The sequence below is a fragment of the Pipistrellus hanaki genome, assembly GCF_964339955.1.
Source record: "Pipistrellus hanaki genome assembly, chromosome: 16".
NCBI lineage: Eukaryota > Metazoa > Chordata > Mammalia > Chiroptera > Vespertilionidae > Pipistrellus > Pipistrellus hanaki.
In genome coordinates, this window is record NC_140518.1 from 40141940 (window position 1) to 40160306 (window position 18367).

The 18367-nt window shown below is 52.7% G+C and overlaps 1 protein-coding gene across 4 annotated transcripts in view; it reads right to left on the reverse strand.

Annotated features, from left to right (window-relative positions):
* The window catches only part of GAS7 (growth arrest specific 7), a gene marked incomplete at its 5' end in the record, with an annotated part of 195460 nt that overhangs the window by 2204 nt on the left and 174889 nt on the right, over positions 1-18367 (reverse strand). For all 4 annotated transcript variants that reach the window (XM_084863929.1, XM_084863932.1, XM_084863930.1 and 1 more), the window contains 7 exons: positions 251-349; positions 1721-1800; positions 6953-7076; positions 7920-8048; positions 12058-12136; positions 14861-14935; positions 18167-18282. In XM_084863929.1, coding sequence (XP_084720055.1) covers positions 251-349; positions 1721-1800; positions 6953-7076; positions 7920-8048; positions 12058-12136; positions 14861-14935; positions 18167-18282 — 702 coding nt within the window. The remainder of the gene's footprint in view (positions 1-250; positions 350-1720; positions 1801-6952; positions 7077-7919; positions 8049-12057; positions 12137-14860; positions 14936-18166; positions 18283-18367) is intronic.

Genomic DNA, 18367 nt, shown 5'->3' on the forward strand with positions numbered 1-18367 from the left:
TTATCGTTTTGGTAAGAGGTTCGCCGGGGCAGGCAATACCGTCTTCAGCTACTTAACTACCATGAGCGTGGTCATGGGGAAACAGCTCACGCGCGCTGCCTCCATTCCACGCGCTTGGGATGGGTTCCTGCAGGCCCATCCCCGGGCCGCCCACTGCCCATTCAGGCTCATGTGCAGTGGCCACTTCACCCGCCACGGGACAGTGGTCCCCCTGGGGCCTTGGGGCCTCCGGCCGGGGCGGGGAACTCACGCTTTGGTTGAACATGTCTGTCTCGTGCCGCAGCTGTGTGTACTGGCACAGGTGCTGCCGGATCATCTCCACCCGCTCCACCTCCAGCCGCTCCAGCTCCTGCACAGGAGGAAACGCAGACGCCTGGGACGTGTCCCTCCAGCCGGACATGGGACACGCCCTTCCCACCACACGGTCCCAGGCCACCCTCTCACACACGTCGCCGCTGCGTAGGCCGGATCCCTCCTGACCCTGTGGGGCCTGATGAGGAACCCGTCCCACATCTAGCGGTGCCGGTGAGGATGCTGACCCAGCAGCTAGCTACTGCTGGCGGGTGGGTGCTGAGCATTACAGGCATTACCTATTGTGCTCAAAATAATCTGAAGAGACAGGCTCTGTTCCTGTCCACATTTTCCAAACAAAGGATTGAGCATCCAGAGAGGTAACGTCACCTGCCCATAGTGACATGGGATTATGGGAGGAGCGAAATTTGAACCCGGACTGCTGTGGTCTGACTCATGATTCTGCACCAGTGCAGGCCCGGGTCCGATTCCCGGGGGGGTGGAGAGATGGGACGCATGCGGGGTGCCCGTGGCTCCCTGGGCCTCTGTCCGCTGTCCACCCTGAGTGCTGAGGGACAGACCCAAGACCAGGCCAGGGGAGGCAGGGGCAGAGGGTGGGGTGGCCCCTGTCAAAGGGAAGAGTGGAAAGGGTTTGTCCTTTGGTTTCTAGGTGGTACCGTATCTTTGGAACTGAGGGGATCAGGCTGTTATTCTTGCATAACTAGGTCATTGCCCCGGTGATTACCCAGGGAGGGGTAAAGGAGGGGGCTTAATTAGGAGATTAACCAGGAGGAAAAGCAGGTCACTGCCTGTGCCGGACAGGGGTGGCTTTGGCAATGGGGCAACGTGACAAACAGCTGGCATGATGCTCCTTTCTCCTCTGGCCCAACGGCCCATGTGCCCACGTGCCAACCGCATCTCACTGCGGCTGGTGCTGACTGAGGAGGAGGTGCTGCCCCCCACAGGAAATCTCGGGAAGGCAGAGAAGGGCTCTGATGCCGATCCCTCACCCCCTGATCGTGGGACACCCCTGCTCCCCTACAGAGCTCCCAGCTTCATCCTTCACCCCTGCAAGGATCTCCCCTGTAGGAGCTGAGACTCCTCTGGGGATGAGAGGGTCACGCTTCCTGCAACTTGGCTATTTGTTCTAAAGAGGCCACTGTTTACTTGTTGGGGGTTCCTCAGTTGAACCCGACCCCTCAGGGCACAGCCAACCCTCCCCCGTGTTTACACAGCCAGGAAGGGCCAGAGCAAGGGTACCAATGAGCTTGGACTCACCCAGAGGCGAGGTCTGGACCCCAAGGTGAGCAGACATAATGACTCTCCACAGTCACCCCACTCTACTGCCTACATGCCCGCCGGCACCCACCCAGGGCACCCTGAGTGCCAGTCACAGAACGGGCATGCTCACACCTCTCGGGGCACTCACCAGTGTGGTGGTCACCATCTCTTCAAACCACTTGGACTGGGCCTGGTTGTAGAGGTCCACACAGCGCATGAGGTCATCTCCTAGGAGAGGCCAAGGCCACGTCACCCCCTGTCTTGTGCTTGCCGTGGCTGCCCTCTGCCCCCTCCCCCCCACAGCCATGCCTTCTCCTCTCCTTGGGGTCATGAGGCCAGCGGAAAGTGGAGGAGGGAGGGAAAAGCAGAGGACAGAGTGGGCAACCCAGCACATAAGACACCAGCTTCAGAGTGCCCAACTGAACTTGACCCCAGACACCAAGAGTTCAGGATAGAGGTAACCCAGTGTGGGGGGTTAAAGTGAAGAGGGGGTTACTCCTAGCACCTCCCAACCTATCAACAGCCAAAGGCACGCTTCCTCTCTAAAGATGATAGTTTCATATCACACTAGAGAGTCCTTTTCGGGTAAAAAATGTCACACACGCAGCTTGGTACTAGTTAAGAGTTAAGGAAGAAAAATTTGCAAATTATGTCTGTGTGTTTGTGTATGTGCATGCATGTATGTATGTGTATGCATGTGGGTTTATGTGTACATGCAGCAGGATGCCATTCTGAAACACAAGACAATGTGTTTGCTGGTGGATGTTCATCCATGTGCAGTGATGGCATGGAAAGTGCTACCCACCGACCCAGGACAGCACTGGCAGGGGGACAGAAAGGCTGGGTGGGAGGAGAGGGGCTCTTTCCGCAGCATTTTCTTTCTTTCTTTCTTTCTTTTTTTTTTTTAAATATATTTTATTGATTTTGTACAGAGAGGAATGGAGAGAGATAGAGAGTTAGAAACATCGATGAGAGAGAGTCATCGATCAGCTGCCTCTTGCACACCCCCTACTGGGGATATGCCCGCAACCAAGGTACATGCCCTTGACCGGAATCGAACCTGGGACCCTTCAGTCCCCAAGCCGACGCTCTATCCATTGAGCCAAACCGGTCTCGGCAGCATTTTATTTCTTAAGAGATCAGAAACAGACATCACCGTTCAATCTGGATGCTACGACACTGTTTTCTGCAATCACAAGTACGTTTGCAAGTTTGTCATTTACAGCAAAAGAAACCATCAACAAAACAACAAGAAAGCCCACAGTGTGGGAGAACATATTTGCAAATGATACCACTGATAAAGGTTTAATCTCCAACATCTACAAACAGCTTATACAACTAAATAAAAGGAAGATAAATAATCCAATTAAAAAATGGGCAATGGACCTAAATAGAACATTTTCAAAAGAAGACAGAAGGAAGGCCAAAAGGCACATGAAAACATGCTCAAAGTCACTAATTGTCCGAGAGATGCAAATCAAAACAACAATGCGGTACCATCTCACACCTGTCAGAATGGCCAACATCACAAATCAACAAATGACAAGTGTTGGCGAGGTTGCGGAGAAAAAGGAACCCTAGTGCACTGCTGGTGGGAATGCAGACTGGTGCAACCACTGTGGAGAACAGTGTGGAGTTTCCTCAAAAAACTGAAAATGGAACTCCCATTTGACCCAGTAATCCCACTCCTAGGAATATATCCCAAGAAGCTAGAAACACCAATCAGAAAGGATATATGCCCCCCTATGTTCATAGCAGCACAATCTACAATAGCCAGAATTTGGAAACAGCATAAGTGTCCGTCAGCAGATGATTGGATCCAAAAACTATGGTACATCTACACAATGGAATACTATGCTGCCATAAAAAAGAAGGAATTCTCATCATTTGCAGCAACCTGGATGGAATTGGAGAACATCATGCTGAGTGAAATAAGCCAATCAATGAAAGAGAAACACCACATGACCTCACTCATTTGTGGATAATAAAGAGCATTATAAACTGATGAACCAAAAGATAGATATAGAGACAGTATATCAATAAGTAGACTGTCAAATTACAGCGGGGAGGGGAGGAAGATCTGGGGGAGATAATAGATCAACCGAAGGTCTTTTATACATGCATATAAGTACAACCAATGGACACAAAACTCTGGGGAGGGAGGGGATGTGTGGGAGGGAGGGAGGGGGGCAAAAAAAAAATCAATAAAATATATTAAAAAAAAAAAAAAAGAAAGAAAGAAAGAAAGAAAACACACTACAACTGCAAACACGACGAAGGCATCAGCACCCCAGAACCTCGCTACAAAACACGGCTCCCAGGCCCGCAGGTCACATCCCCCGGGAGCCTGCCAGCAGTGCAGCTCTCGGGACAACGCGACACCTGGGAATCAGGACTGCGCCTTCACAACGTGCTCAGGTGGTCCCCGTGCACATCTCCGTCCGAGAAGCACCACTCGGGCCTTAGTGTAGTTTAGACCATCACAGGGCTCCAGAGAGGATGCATCACCGTCTTTGCTCACGAGGGGAAAACTGGAGCCAGTCAAAGCTAACTCATTTATTCTTGAAGTCTGTTACTTGGCGTGGGTTAGAAGTTATTCCTGTAATGTCATCTTGTCATTCTGGTGTGAAAGTGAAGGCAAACGTGCACACGACCCAGGGCCTGGCCAGCTGCTCCCTTCCACCTGAACCACACCATTAGCTGGGAGGTGACCTTGAGTAACAGAACCAAATCAAGGGCTTTGTTCATTTGCTCCTGGTCAGGGTCAAGGACTGGGCCCTTATAGCCCAAGACAATCAGGAACTGGAAAGGAAAAGGTTGATATGTCACTGCAAGGGCATGCCCACTGAGACCTGGGCCTAACCCAGGATGGAGGTAGTATGTCGCCCTGTAAAGGTACACTATGAGAGTCCCAACGCCCGATGTGTCAATCCTGATTTGAGAACATGCTTTGGCAAGTTCTGCAACATCAGGAAACAGCGTAGGTGAAGGAGGGTGTGTCTTATCTTTGTGCAGCCCGAGGGTCTGAAATGAAACCCTTCTGAACAGCATGGGTTCAGCAGGTGGCTTCTGGAGCCAGGATATCTTATCTGTCATACGAACGCCACGGTTTACTAGCCTAGTGCGCAACCTTGAGCAAGTCAATTAGCCTGCCTGCACCTCAGTTTCCTCACCTGTAAAACAGGGGCAATCATGGCATCTTCAGAGTTAGGTTAAACACATCGATATACGTAAAGTGCTCAGATCTGACGAGAGACAGCAGACCGAATCAGGAGGTAGTGATGACGATGATGATGATGATGATGAGACAAAAGGAAGTCAAGCCCCAAGGATCAGCTGCCCTCCCTCCCAGTTGCCCGAGAAAACACGAGAGAGGGGACAAAAGAAAAGATGGCATTTTCTGGGTGGTCCAGCAAAAAATCGACAAAGCCAAGTCATTGGAATAAGATGGAATTCTCATCAACACTTCCCATTACTTAGGTCTTGGGGAAGTTTCTCACTCTATCACCAGTTTCCTCACTTGTAAAAGGTATAAAAACACCACCCTGTAGGAGGACTTGGATGGTGAAGAGAGAGAATGTTCTGGGGCATGAGGCCTGGTGGCTGGCACACAGAATTCTGGTGGTGTTTTCAAAGTCAGGTCCAAGGGCCAGTGACTTTCATCACAAACAATTCCAAACTGTGCAGGTGAGAGACCGTGCTATTGGTCGACTGAAATACGAGAAACAATCAGCCGTAGTAACTACTGGAAAGCAGTAGTAACAAAGCCTGAACCCACGAAAATGTAAAGATTTTATATTAATTTTGGCTCAAAGATGAAATCAAATCACAAAAACAAAAATATCCAGACTATGAGAAGGAAAACCCTGCAAACCAGAACTCTGGGAATATGGTTTGGTTAGGCAGTGGTGTGGCGTAGGGATAGTAAGTGTCTGGTGGCCTAACTATAGGGGGGGAAAGTAGGTTTACAGTTGTCCGTATGGAAAATAATACAATAATTAATAAATAACAATACAAGAACAAACACTGTGTTTTGCATACTTATAACCGTACACCTACATATGTCCCACCCCATATTTAATCTTTTTAACCTGAGACCAAAAAATAGTAAGGAAAAAAGTGATTTAAAAAAATCTTAAATGGGGAAGGTCTGAGTTAGTCATGAAACCTAGACTATGTTATAGAGATAAGATCACTACACAAAAAAATAACAAGAAACAAGCCCCCCTTGCCCCAAAATACAAAGAACCAAATTAAAAGACAACCTAGGAAAAAATATTTGCAACTCAAATGACGAAAGGATAATTTTCCTAATATGTAAATAACCTCTACTAATCAACCAATCAGTCAATCAATCAGAACAAGACAAGCCACTGACTAGAAAATGGGGGAAAGATATGCGTGATTCAGTTCACAGAAAAAACAGTCACAGATGATACGTCTGTTTCGAAAATGCTCAGCTTCACTCAAAAAGAAATTTAAAAGAATGTGTAGACGTTTAAATATAAACATTTAAAACATTAAAAAATGTTTTAGAAAGTATTGATGGTGATTAATTTGGCAGATTAAGGTTTTATATTCTTATGTGCTGATTGAATATTTTTCCCAAACAAAGATATTGATTTTATAATATAATTTTATTTAATAACTTAATTAATTACATGAATTTAAATATGCCTTTCCTCATCCTAGGTTTCCCTTCCCAATCACAGTGGGTATATAATGCCTTCTATTTCTGGGTATACTTCTATTATTTGTTATTGACTTATTTTTCACCATCTTATTTTAAAATGTCCATATGTGGCTGCCTCGTTCCACGTTTATGAGTTGATTATATGAGGATTACCAGAAGCCGAGTAGAAGGGACCTGGACCATCTGATCGGAACCCTAACCGTGCATCACACATTTCCGCCTCAGAAAGCAACACGCACTGTCCTTGCATGCAGTGAAACTTTTAAAAGAAATATCTTTTTTTAAGTTTTTCCTGGTTCTATCTGGCTCTTCTCCTCCTTCCTTGGGCATTAGCTAAGTTTTACCACTAGGTGGGAGCAGAGACCAACGTACCCGAAGCATCTTTCAGGGAGAATTTGAAACGTGGCTGCTGACTGGGGCAGGCGCCCATCACCCTAGGGCCTAGGTGAACCCCTGGAGCATTCCTCCCTGCTGGGGTGGAGTCTGTACTTCCAGAGGCTCCCCACAGTGACAGGACCCCACAATTCTGGGGGTGCGGAGGAGTAACCACTTCTGGGGCAGAGAGCCAGGCCTGGAGGCAGCCTTGCCCACTCCCCGACCCCATCCCGTGGGATGCACCTTCCAGGCATCCCTCCTCCCCCGCGGTGCCTCCCTGGCAGGTGCAGCCAGGCAGGCGGGCCCTCTTACCGGCCTGCGTGGACTTCCTCCGGGCCTTCTTGATGTCCTCCTCCGTCTTGTTGCTCAGCTTGATCTCCAGCTGCTGGGTCTTCATCTCCAGGTCCCGCTGCCGCTCCGTGAGCGCTTTCCGGGCCTGCGGGTCAGGACACGGAACACTGCTCACGGGGCTCGGAGCCAGGAGGGGCCCGTGGCCACGTGGACGGCCTCCCCGTGTCTAGCTAAGAGTCTTTGCTTTTCCCTGTCCTTGTGGATGATGCCACTCAGCCAGACTAGCATCACTGGGCTGCCCAGTCACTGTGCTGAGCCTGCAACCCTCTCTCTCATCCCGTCTCTCCCTGCCCTTGGCTTACAGCAAGCCTCAGGCCCAGTGTGATGGAGCATGTGCACATGCAGACAGCCCTGAACCACAGCCTGAGGGGGGAGGGAGGGCAAGCACAGGTCATCCACATCACCTCACGTCACCTCCAGCAGCACTTAGTCTGGGTCAGGACAGGTCCTTTGGGGGCAGCAGTTGGCTGTCGAGGTGCCTGCAGCCGTGTGCGCCCCCTTCTCCTGCACCCTGTCACTGTGGTCAGCCTCCAGGGAGAGCCCCCTTCCCTCCAGTGGCCATCAGCAGCTCCACCAGCTGAGCCCTCGTAGGCTTTGGGAGGGACTGACTCAGTCAGGAGAGAACCCGCCACGCGTGGCCCAGCAGCACATCCAGGCTCCACGTCCCAGGAGAGCGTGGCTGTATGCACCTCCTCTCAGGGCCAGATGGAGCCACATGGAGACTCCACTTCCCACTGCAGGTGCAGCCTCACCTGCTTCCTCCCGGCAGTGACTGAGTGCCATGGGGGAGAGATCCCATCTGCTCTTTGCGGGGAGGCAGGTTCCTCAGGCGTGGACTGGGGACCCCCCCACCCCCTCACCTATCCCACTCAGCCCACCCTGTTCAGGAAGGCCCCCCTCCCGCCCGCCCAGCATCCCGGCCCCACACCTTCTCCACGGCGGCGTAGCGGCTGGCAAGCTGCTTGCGGAGGTCGGCGATGTGGTGGTCACACTTCTTCATGTCTTTCTTGAAGTTCTCACGGAAGTTCATCAGGGGCTTCTCCACCTCGCTGTGGAGCTGTGAGAGAGAGAGGGGCACGTTCAGGACCTGGGCACCAGCTGCCAGCAAGCTCCGGGTGAGGACACATCTCCCACGCCCATAGTGAGGGGTGCTGGGCAGTGGCCTGGCCTGCAGTACGACTGAGTGTCCACTTAGGAGGAGGAGGCTCAGCCGGCCAGGCCCCTGTTCACTGCTGGGTGGGCAGGTTGGAGTCCGGAGCTTCCTGAGGCCCGTGGCGGTCACCACCTCCTCCCGCTGAGCTCCCACAGCTCCTGGAAGGGCTCTGACCTTACAAGCTGGAAGCTTTCTGGGGGCAAAACCATGCCAACCGTGGTGTGCCAGGTGCCCGCCACTGGCATGGGTGCCATGTATCTCGGGTGACGCAAGTGAGCTCTGTTCCCCGAACACCTGCTCTGTGCCTGTGCGAGCCTGGGGGCGGGGGGAGGGGGCAGGCCAGGGGGGGAAGGTGATCTGGACAAGGTGAAACGCTCCAAGAAGCCATGGCGGGAGCCAGCCGGGGCGGCGGGGGCTCCCAGGGCCCCTCTGGGCAGTGCACCTGGGGTGGGGCTGCTCGTCTCACTGGGCCGCATGGAGACAGGCACGTCCCATCCCAGCACAGGGAACGGCTGAGGCCGGAGTAAAGAGGAAGAAGTTTACGCTCTGAGAGGAGTGTGGGGGAGGGGGAGGGTATTTTTCAAGCATTTTCCTTCTCTTATATTCTTTCCCTCGATCCCACTCCTCTTTGAAGAACTTTTACTCACACAGTTTTTTTTGGTGTGAACATGAGATGCAGTTGATGAGAAAACAGGTAAATGTGGAGCTGCTGCCTGGAGCAGCCTGGAGCAAGCATGTCAAACCCGTGACCCGCGGGCCACATGTGGCCCACAATGAATACTTTTGCAGCCCAACCAATGTAACGGTATGTCAGAAACGTTTTGGTAAAAATTTCGTAACTTAATTTTTACAATACCCTGTTATACATAATTATTAATAACAAAGTACATTCGCTAATGACTGATGACTATCACTGTATTGCATTCATTTCCCTTATGCGGCTTACACTCAGGCGCACCATTTCCCTCCACTAATACTGGCAGCGAATATTTTAGCAGCCAATGGCCACACCCTTAGTCTTGGACTGACTCATTGGGTGTGCACAATGGGAAATATTTCGCGTTCGGAGAACAAGAAAAATAGGCTTATTTGCATTACGCTTATTAATTTGTGCGATTATTCAGTGTCTGGTAAGCGAATGTTCAAGAAAAACTATTAATTTTTATTAAAATGTTCTATTATTTTATGTTAACGATTATTCATTTATTTCAGCCCTCTGTATTCAGCATGTCTCTATCGAAATAAACCTACGTTTTTATGAAAATTGGAGCTTTTGGGGTTTTTTTGCGGCCCACGTACACTTCAACCTTGTTTACTGGGCCCGTTAGCCTTTGAGTTTGACATGCTTGGCCTAGAGCCTTACTGAGTCAGTCTCTCTGAGCCTCACCGAGTCAGCCTCCTGTGCCCTCCTGGCCCGGCCTTCCGGGGCCCTGGGGCCTCCACCTGCCCCAGAAATGCCTCTGAAAGGTACAGCTGAGCCTCCTGTCAAAGGAAAACACCACACACACACACATACACACACACACACACACACACCCCACTCTGGGATTTGGGATTTCTCTCTTCCTCCTCACCAGGCTCCTGGTACATGATCTTTTCCCCTGGCGACCTCCAGGGCATACGTGCTCTTAGCTCTACACAACCAGTTACACGGGACCGAGTCCAAGGGCCCAGGAGCCTGGCTGGCGGGAGCTGGTGCCGGCGGAGCGAGTGCCCTTTCACTGCGTGGGACGGAGTTACATTGTAGGACACAGCGCTGGTGAAGGAAGGCCCGTGAGGGGAAAAGCATTTGGTGGCCGAAGTGGCGGTGTGCGCAGCAGTGGGAACAGGAAGTAGCAGAGGAGCACAGAGCGCTGGGAGTGTTTGGTCTGTGAGCATTCCAGAAGCGGGGTCCCGCTGATGGGGAGTAAGTGCCATGGGTCCGGGACCCGGGACCCAGCAGGAGCCCTTTCGGGCGATGGGCTCCCAGCCCGCCCACCCCATTGGCAGCTTTCCCAACAACCTCCCAGCCAAAGGCGGTTTCTGTGTGTGGGAACAGAGCTGCTGGGGCCAGGACAGAGGGGAGACCTGGAGGGAGCACCTCCAGGCTGGAGGGAGCACCTCCCATGAACTGCAGCTTAGAAAGCACTCGCTGCCTTGTCTGCCTGGCAGGAAAGAGCCTAATCCGCTGAGCTCCCTCCTCGCCCCGCTGGAGGGGGACCTCCTGTGCAGGGGCTGGTGCCTGGGTTGGAGAGCTATGGTTAGCCGGGCATTCTCACATCTGGGTGGCAGCTCGCTCCTGGGCACTCCCACCCGGCACAGCAGGAGCTGGAAATAGCACGGATGTCTCCTGCAGCTCAGCTCTGTTTTTAACTCCTCCCCGTGGCTCATCTCTGAGTCACTCACTCTGCCCTGTGTGCGGGGCATTAGCCCGAAGCGGGTGGGGAGGCCTGGCACAGAGCCAGACGGCTGCCTCGGACAGCGCACATCCTATGAGTCCCAAGGCCCAGAACGGAAACTGCTGTGGGGGACGCACTCCACAGAGACAGGTCCTGGAGGCCCCTGGGAGAAGCAGCCATCTTTGCAGGGAAGCACCTTCAGGTAGGAAAGGGGGCGGTGTGCCCCCTGATTTAAAACCGCAACTCAGAGGGGCTAAACGCTCTGTCTGAGTGCCGCTCAGGCAGTGGCTGGTGGGGGGTGGGTGGGGGGGAAGAGGGGGAGAGTGATGACCCAGGAAGCTAAGGTAAGGTGACCAGATGTCCCAATTTTTAACAATTTGTCCCACATCCCACGGCATTTTAAAAAAAGTCCCCGATTTTTTAAAAAATCGGGACCTTTTTAAAAACGCCGTGGGACAAATTGTTAAAAATCGGGACTGTCCCGCCAAAAGAGGGACGACTGGTCACCTTAGTAAGGGTCTCCTTTCCTTTAAAAGGCCAGCAGGCTGCTGCCTAGCCGCCAGCCAGGCACACTGTAGTGTGGATTATGTCACTCAGACACGTGGCTTATTTCCCCCTGAAAAGTAGCCAGCAGCCCGGGAGGGAGTTCAGAGACATGAGCCAGGGAGCGGGGAGAGAGGGCCGCTGGGACAGGGAGGAGAGAGGGGGGAAGCGGGCCTGAAGGAGCCACCTCCTCCTGAGCCCCGTTCACTCAGCACTGCAGACCACGTTAGCTGAGCAGCTCCCGCCGGCCCAGCCCGAGTCCCGAGGGAGGGAGAGCATGGAACAGAGACAGTGCTGCCCTCCGCCAGGTGCCCGGGTCTTCAGAACCCATGAAAGAGCAGTCGGTTTCCCAGCCTGAAATGTTGTGACAAAGACAAACAAAAGCCTCCCAGCCCCCCACTCTCTCTCTGGCCTAGCGTCGTCTCCTGACACCAAGGAGGAGGAAGAAATGCCAGCACATTCCTTCGAGAGCCCAGCGACCTGAAGGCGGGGTGTCGTCCTTCACAGGTGCACCTGAGGCCCTCAGGGGACCCCTCTTCCCCCAGGGACGCCAGGGCAGCCTGTACTGGCACCAAGTGCTGCACATGTAGGAATTATATGAGCTGGTTGCTCCAGACAGCAGCATTAAAAATTGTGATGTATATTCAAAATTAACCAATGACATTAAAAATAAGAGTATGGAATACTCAGCACATATCACTTCCTAACTACATTCCCTGTCCTCCACGGTCTGGTGGCTAGCTCTGACGATTTACTACGGCACTGGGATGGCGGGAACATCGTCCTGGGCTGAGCCACTGCCCATCTGCCCCAGCCCTGGACGTGTGCATCCTGGACCCTGGGCCAGGGCTGTGCTCCTGTGGTCTCTTCCGAACCCCTGGCATGTACGGCATGGGAACTGGCAACGCCACGCACAGGGGAGGCGGCTGTGCCCAACCTGGCAGCACACCATGGAGCAAGCCCGGCCCAGAGAGGCCGCGGGGAGGGGTTACCTTAGCGGAGAACTTGAGGTGGACTTCTGCCTCGTCCGCCAGGCTCTTCTTCACCTGTGCCCACGCCTCTCCCAGGGACCTGTGACACGAAGCAGACCGTCAGACTCGGAAGGAGACCCCGGAGGCTGGGCTTGGGGAAGGCAGACACGAGGCAGGCACAAAACAAACTTGGGCACTGTTTCATCCTGAGCCTCCAAACCTTTGGGAGTTTCTAAGGGGACGGGGGTCATGTCCAAAGCCACGTGTGAGTGCAAAGCAGCGTCGCTGCACAGAGAGCAGGGCCCATGGGCTCATCCCCCCGCAGCGCCTGCTGGAAGGAGTGTGCGTGGGGTTAGCCTGTGTGCACAGGCAGTGCTCAGGGCCACGCTGGAGGTGAGCAGCACCGATGCACGTATGTGAACGTGTGCCCAGCTCCCCGTCTGTAGGTGTGTGTGTGCCCAGCATGGCGGTGCAGGCCTGGCACCTTCAGCTGGGAGCATATGCTGTGCGTGTTGGCAGGACTGAGTGTCCTCGGCAGCAGCCCAGGCCGAGGAGGGGGAGGGGGGAGACTCGGGGCAGCACTGTGGTCACAGGGTATGGAAAGGCCTGGAAAGGCCCCTGCCCCGGCCGGTGGGGCAGCTCCTCCACGCTCCTCCTTCCTGCCCTCATCTCAGGCCCAGTGCACGGAGCAGGAGGGCCGGAGGGAACCTCATTTCTGTCCGTGGGAGAGACACCAGCCTTGCAGGGCCGCCCTGTGGCCTGTGGCTGGTGGGTCGGTGGAAACCACCCGGAGGTGGCCTGCTGGCTGCACAGCGGGCCCATGCAGAGGCCTTGATCAAAACCACAAGTGGCCGGCAAAGCCATGCCGCTGAGGGGTTCCAAGCCATGCAGGCAGGGCTGGACTCTCGGACAACCACAGCATCTGCTGCCTTCCGCTGGGCTCACTTCCTCTCTCAGGAGGGAGTCAGACGCTGCCCTGGAGGGAGGTCGGACCAGACAGAAGACTCCAGGGACCTGCAAAGCTAACTTCCTGCGCCTTTGTTTTTATTGCTGGGAAGAAATCCATTCAGAATGATCGCACTTAGCCCGGCCACTCTGATATGCAACCACCACCTCTAGATAGTTCTTTAGCACTTTCATTACCCTTCGATGGACTGAATGCTGGTGTCCCTAGGTTACCATGTTGAAGCCCTAACCCCTGGTGTGACTGTGAGTTGGGGATGGGTCCTCCATAGCAGAAACAGGTTACGTGAGGTCATATGGGTGGGCCCCCAATCAGACGGGATTAGTGTCCTTATAAGAAGAGACACTGAGAATTCGCTCTCCCTCCTCCCTGGGAAAGGCCACAGCACAGAGGCGGAAAGGAGAGCTCTCACCAGACACCAGCTTGCAGGCAACTTGGTGCTGCACTCCCAGCCTCCAGAGCTGTGGTAAGTTTATTTCTGCTGGTTAAGCCCGTCTATTTTTACTGTTACAGCAACCCACGGAGATGAATACACACCTTCCAGCAGAAGAAACCCCGTGCTCATTAAGCAGTTACTCTCCATCCCCTTTTATTCCCCAAACTCAGACAACCACCACTCTGTCTTACGAATTTGTCTGTTCTGGACATTCCACATAAATGGAATCATATAATATGCAACATCTGTGTCTTGCTTCTTTCCCTTATCCATGTAGTAGTATGGATCAGTACTTCATTCATTTTTATGGCTGAATAATTCCATCATACACTGAGTGGCCAGATTATTATGATCTCTGAACACATAATAATCTGGCCACTCAGTGTATATCCTATATAATAAAAGGCTAATATGCAAATTGTCCCTTCAACCAGGAGTTCGACCAGCAGATAGGCTGGCTGAACCCCACCCATGCACATATTCATGCACTGGGCCTCTAATGTGTGTGTGTGTGTGTGTGTGTGTGTGTGTGTGTGTATGTATACACACACACTGAGTGGCCAGATTATTATGCGTTCAGAGATCATAATAATCTGCCCACTCAGTGTATATCCATATATCCAATGTGGACACATCATATTTTGTCCATTCATCTTTTGATGGACACTTGGGTTGTTTCTAACTTTCGGCTACTGTGAATTGGGTGCTGTGAGGATTCGTGTACATGTATTTGAGTATCTGCTTCCAATTCTTTTGGGTCTGAGCCTGTGAGCGGAACTGCGGGGTCACAGTAATTCTAGGCTTAGTTTTTGAGGCACTGCCAAGCTGTGCTTCTCCAGTGGCTGCACCACTTACATTCCCACCGGCAGGCCCAAACACTCTGCTAACCAGACAGAGTGGAGAAGGCACAGTCTTCCTTCCACCAGGGATCCTTCTGTGGCTGGGAGTATGGGCTGAGCCTCCCCAGCCCAGGTCCCACCCAAGGAGGTCTGGACTGTCGCAGCTGGAAGGGGAGGGGGGCCTGGGCCTCAGGCCCACAGGGGAGAATTCTAAACAAGCGGCCAGGTGCGGAACCCTCTCACACCCAGCTTCCTACCAACCTGCCCTCAGAAAGGGAAGCAGGTGCGACATTTGGGGGCTGATGCCCAGCTACCAGGGGCCAAGCGGAGGGGGTCCAGCATATGGCAGGAGGCCCTTGGCCACGAGAGAAAAAACAATGCACAAGTGCTAACCTTGAGCATGCATGCCCTCACCTGGGCCATGGGTGCCCACCTTGAACCATGCATGCCCACAGTGAGCCAGGCCAATGGAGACTTCCTCTCCAATGGGCCCAGGACAATAATCAGTGATCAGTGCAAAGGGAACGACGCCCCCCCCCCCCACTCCCAGACAAGTGTCTCCTCTTCCTCCCACTCCCCACTCACCCTTCCTCCTGTGCAGCCAAGGAGTTCTGAGAGAGCTTAGCTAAGTTCTTCGCATATTCTTCTTCAATCTTTATCCTGCAAGGGGAGGAAACGCAACAGGTCAGCTCCCCCGTGCTGGTTGGTGGGTCCAACCTACAGCCCTGCTGCTTAATAACCAGGTAAAGGAACCCACTAGACCATATGCTCTGAGAGTACGTGGCTCATGGCTGCCTGGCACATAGTAGGTGCTTAGTAAATATTCTGTTGAATGAATGCATGAATGCACAAAATGGTCTGAACCTCCCTGTCTGCTCATCTGCAAAATGGGCTATTCCCAGATGTCTGCCAGGTTGTGAAGGTGAAAAGCTATCATTTGCACAGCTCCTGACCCGGGGCTGGACACTCGGGAGACTCTTAAAGGGTTAAATGTCACTCATGATGGACCACAGGGATGCCCAATGCTGTCCTTTTTCCAGCTCGAGTTCTGGGTTTAGACCCTCCAAGGTGGCATTGGCCCTTCAGAAGCAGAAATAGAACTGCTCCCTGTTGTCTCCCAGCCCCCAATGCCTCTAACAGCCAGGCCTGCAGGGCACACGTATTTCCATGGAGACCAGGCAGTGCCCAGAGCTGGCTGACTCCATTTCCCTGGAGAGGGAAGCTGCTGTGGACTTTACTTCCAGCAGGCAGGGCCTTGACACACTTTCGAGGCAACTCTCTGGGGAGCATGCTGTACTGTCTGGTGCCCCCGCGTTCAATGTGCTGTTGGAGGTTCTGTGCCCCTGGTCCATCCCTCGGCAAATGGGAAAGCCCAAGATGCTGGGGTGGCAGTGAGGGTGTCCACAGGGCGGCCTACCACGACCCAGGGCGGCATTTGAGAGACCGTGATCTCATGGCGTGGGGCTGAGACCCACAGCCTGCTCCTCACACTGCTTTGCAACCAGACCTTTGACTGGTCTCTGGGTCTCATCGCTCCCTCCCCTTCACTCTGCCTGAGCCCCGGGCTCCCAGGATGACCGGCTGGCCAGCCCACGGCGGCCTCCAGCCTGTGACCAAGAGATCTCTCTAGAAAGCAGATCAAACCACGTCACACTCTGGATGCAAATCTTCCCAGGCTCCCATGACATCCAGACACAAGGCCAGTCTGCTTCAGCATGCACAGCCAGGGCCAGCGCCTGTCTCACCCCACGCCTGCCGCCTTCTAGCCGAGGCCACAGCAAAGCCCAGGCCTTGGCCCCTGGCCCGCTCGATCCCGCCTGTGCCTCGGCGGCCGCTCTCCTGGCTCTGAAAGGCTCCCAAAGTGACCCCAAGGTGGACCAAGAGAAACTCCGTGCCTCGGGAAAGACCAGCGCTCTCAGACTGTAGGCTCAATTTATTTGCCAACATGACACCTTTATGAGAGTATAAACCATGAGTGTGTTCAACCTTCGGCTTTTACAACCATTTTCCTATCTGCCTATTTTATGCTGTTTTTTTTTTTTCCACCTGAGCTATGCAACCTCTTGGCTCTGTGCCAGTTTAATGGGTCATAAAATAAAGATTTCATTATACAAACAGAACACGGGGCTCCGAAGGAAAAGAGGCACTTTAAGATGCTAAAGAATTATTACTCAATTATTGTTATAATTAAAAAATAGTGTAGATACATTGCCATTTACTAAATATTTCCAGTGTGACCAGGAAACTCCAGACAGAAAGCTGTGTGTATGTGTCTGAACATACATAATGTATGCAAGTACATGTCCATGTTTGAGCACATTGTGTATGTCTGCAGGCACATGTGTGTGAGCACATGCAAACATGGGTATGGGGGTAATGTGCATGTGGTAGTGGGTGTGTTTGTGTGCTTAATGGGGTTTCTGAACTCGGAGAGAGACGGTAGAAAAGGAACCTTGTCTTTTTATAGTTTTTCATAACAATAATTCCCTGTCTCCTCCCCTTTGTTCACCTGAATCACTATTTTCAAAAAAATATATTTTATTGATTTTTTTACAGAGAGGAAGGGAGAGGGATAGAGTTAGAAACATTGATGAGAGAGAAATATCGATCAGCTGCCTACTGTACACCCCGTACTGGAGATGTGCCCTCAACCAAGGTACATGCCCTTAACCAGAATCGAACATGGGACCCTTCAGTCTGCAGGCTGACGCTCTATCCACGGAGCCACACCGATTAGGGCTGAACCACTATTATAACCCCTGCACTTCCTTTCTGAAAGCCCCTCACCTGCCTCCCCCATTACCCTGAGCTCATGAAGATGGAGGGCATGGGGAGGTGCAGAGGGATCTGTAAGCCCAGGTCCAGGACACAGATTTGGTTCGAAGTCTAACTGAAAGGCGACACTCTTTTTTCTCACGCTAAGGGATGTGCTTCAAACGAGGGCACGTGGGTAAAGGAGCCACACAGTTTGTGTGGGACAGTAGGGAGTGGTGGGGACCATGGCAAACTGGGAACACACACTCCCCTTACAGAGGCCACAGCCACTCAGCTTCAGCCAAATGCCACACGAGGGACACCGTGCCACTGTCTCCAGACTTCCCGCTTTCTCCGGAGACACTAGATTTTAGTGTAAAAACCGGCCAACTTAAAAAATGTTGGTTCAAAAATAGCAGTCAGCAGCTGTGTATCACTGCAGAGGGTTGGACCTGCATTACCACCATTTGCCCACCATCCAGAACTGAAATATCATTGCTGACATGTACACATAAGGAACTGTTTGACATTGAAATTGGGTCTCAAAAGAACTGGTGGCCCAGAAAGAAGCTCACTACAGACTGATTCATATGCCTTTCAGCATAACGATTATTGCTTGTCTCATTTTTTATTCTTATAAGTATATTTCCAGTAGGACATGATCTCACTCATCTGGGGGAAATGGTGAACAACATAGACTGATGAACAAGAACAGACCCAGAGATAAGGAGCCATGGGTCAGACTGTTGGACCTCAAAGGGAAGGTGGGGATAAAAGGGAGAGATCAACCAAAGGACTTATGTGCACACATATGAGCCTAACCAGTGGTCAAGGACAACAGGGGGGTGGGGGCATGAGGGGCTGGAGGATTGGAATGGGGGGTTGAGGACAAATATGTGATACCTTAATCAATAAAGATTAATTTTAAAAAATGTTGGTTCAAATCTTTAAAAACATGACGTAGGCCAGAACACTCGTTTGCCAGCCAGGTCTGTCCCGAGGGCCCTGAGGGGTGGCTGCAGCCTCATGCTCCCCTTGGTTCTGTGGTGCAGGCTCCCTTCTGCCACTCACTCCCCTCAGGCTCGGGGGCCACACAGGCCCTGTCCCCAGGGCCCTGAGCTGGGCGGGCAGGCCTACCTCTCCCGGATGAATTCTGACATCTCCTTCTGCATCTGCTTGCCCTTCAGCTGTTTCTGAAGCAGCAACTCAAACCCAGCCACGTTGCCATTGCCTTGGGGGTCCTTCTTGTCAGCCTAGGAAGGAAGCAGAAGCAGGAGGCTCAGTGATGGCGGGGGGGGGGGGGGGGGGGGGGGGGGGGGGGGGGCGGCGGCGCGCGCG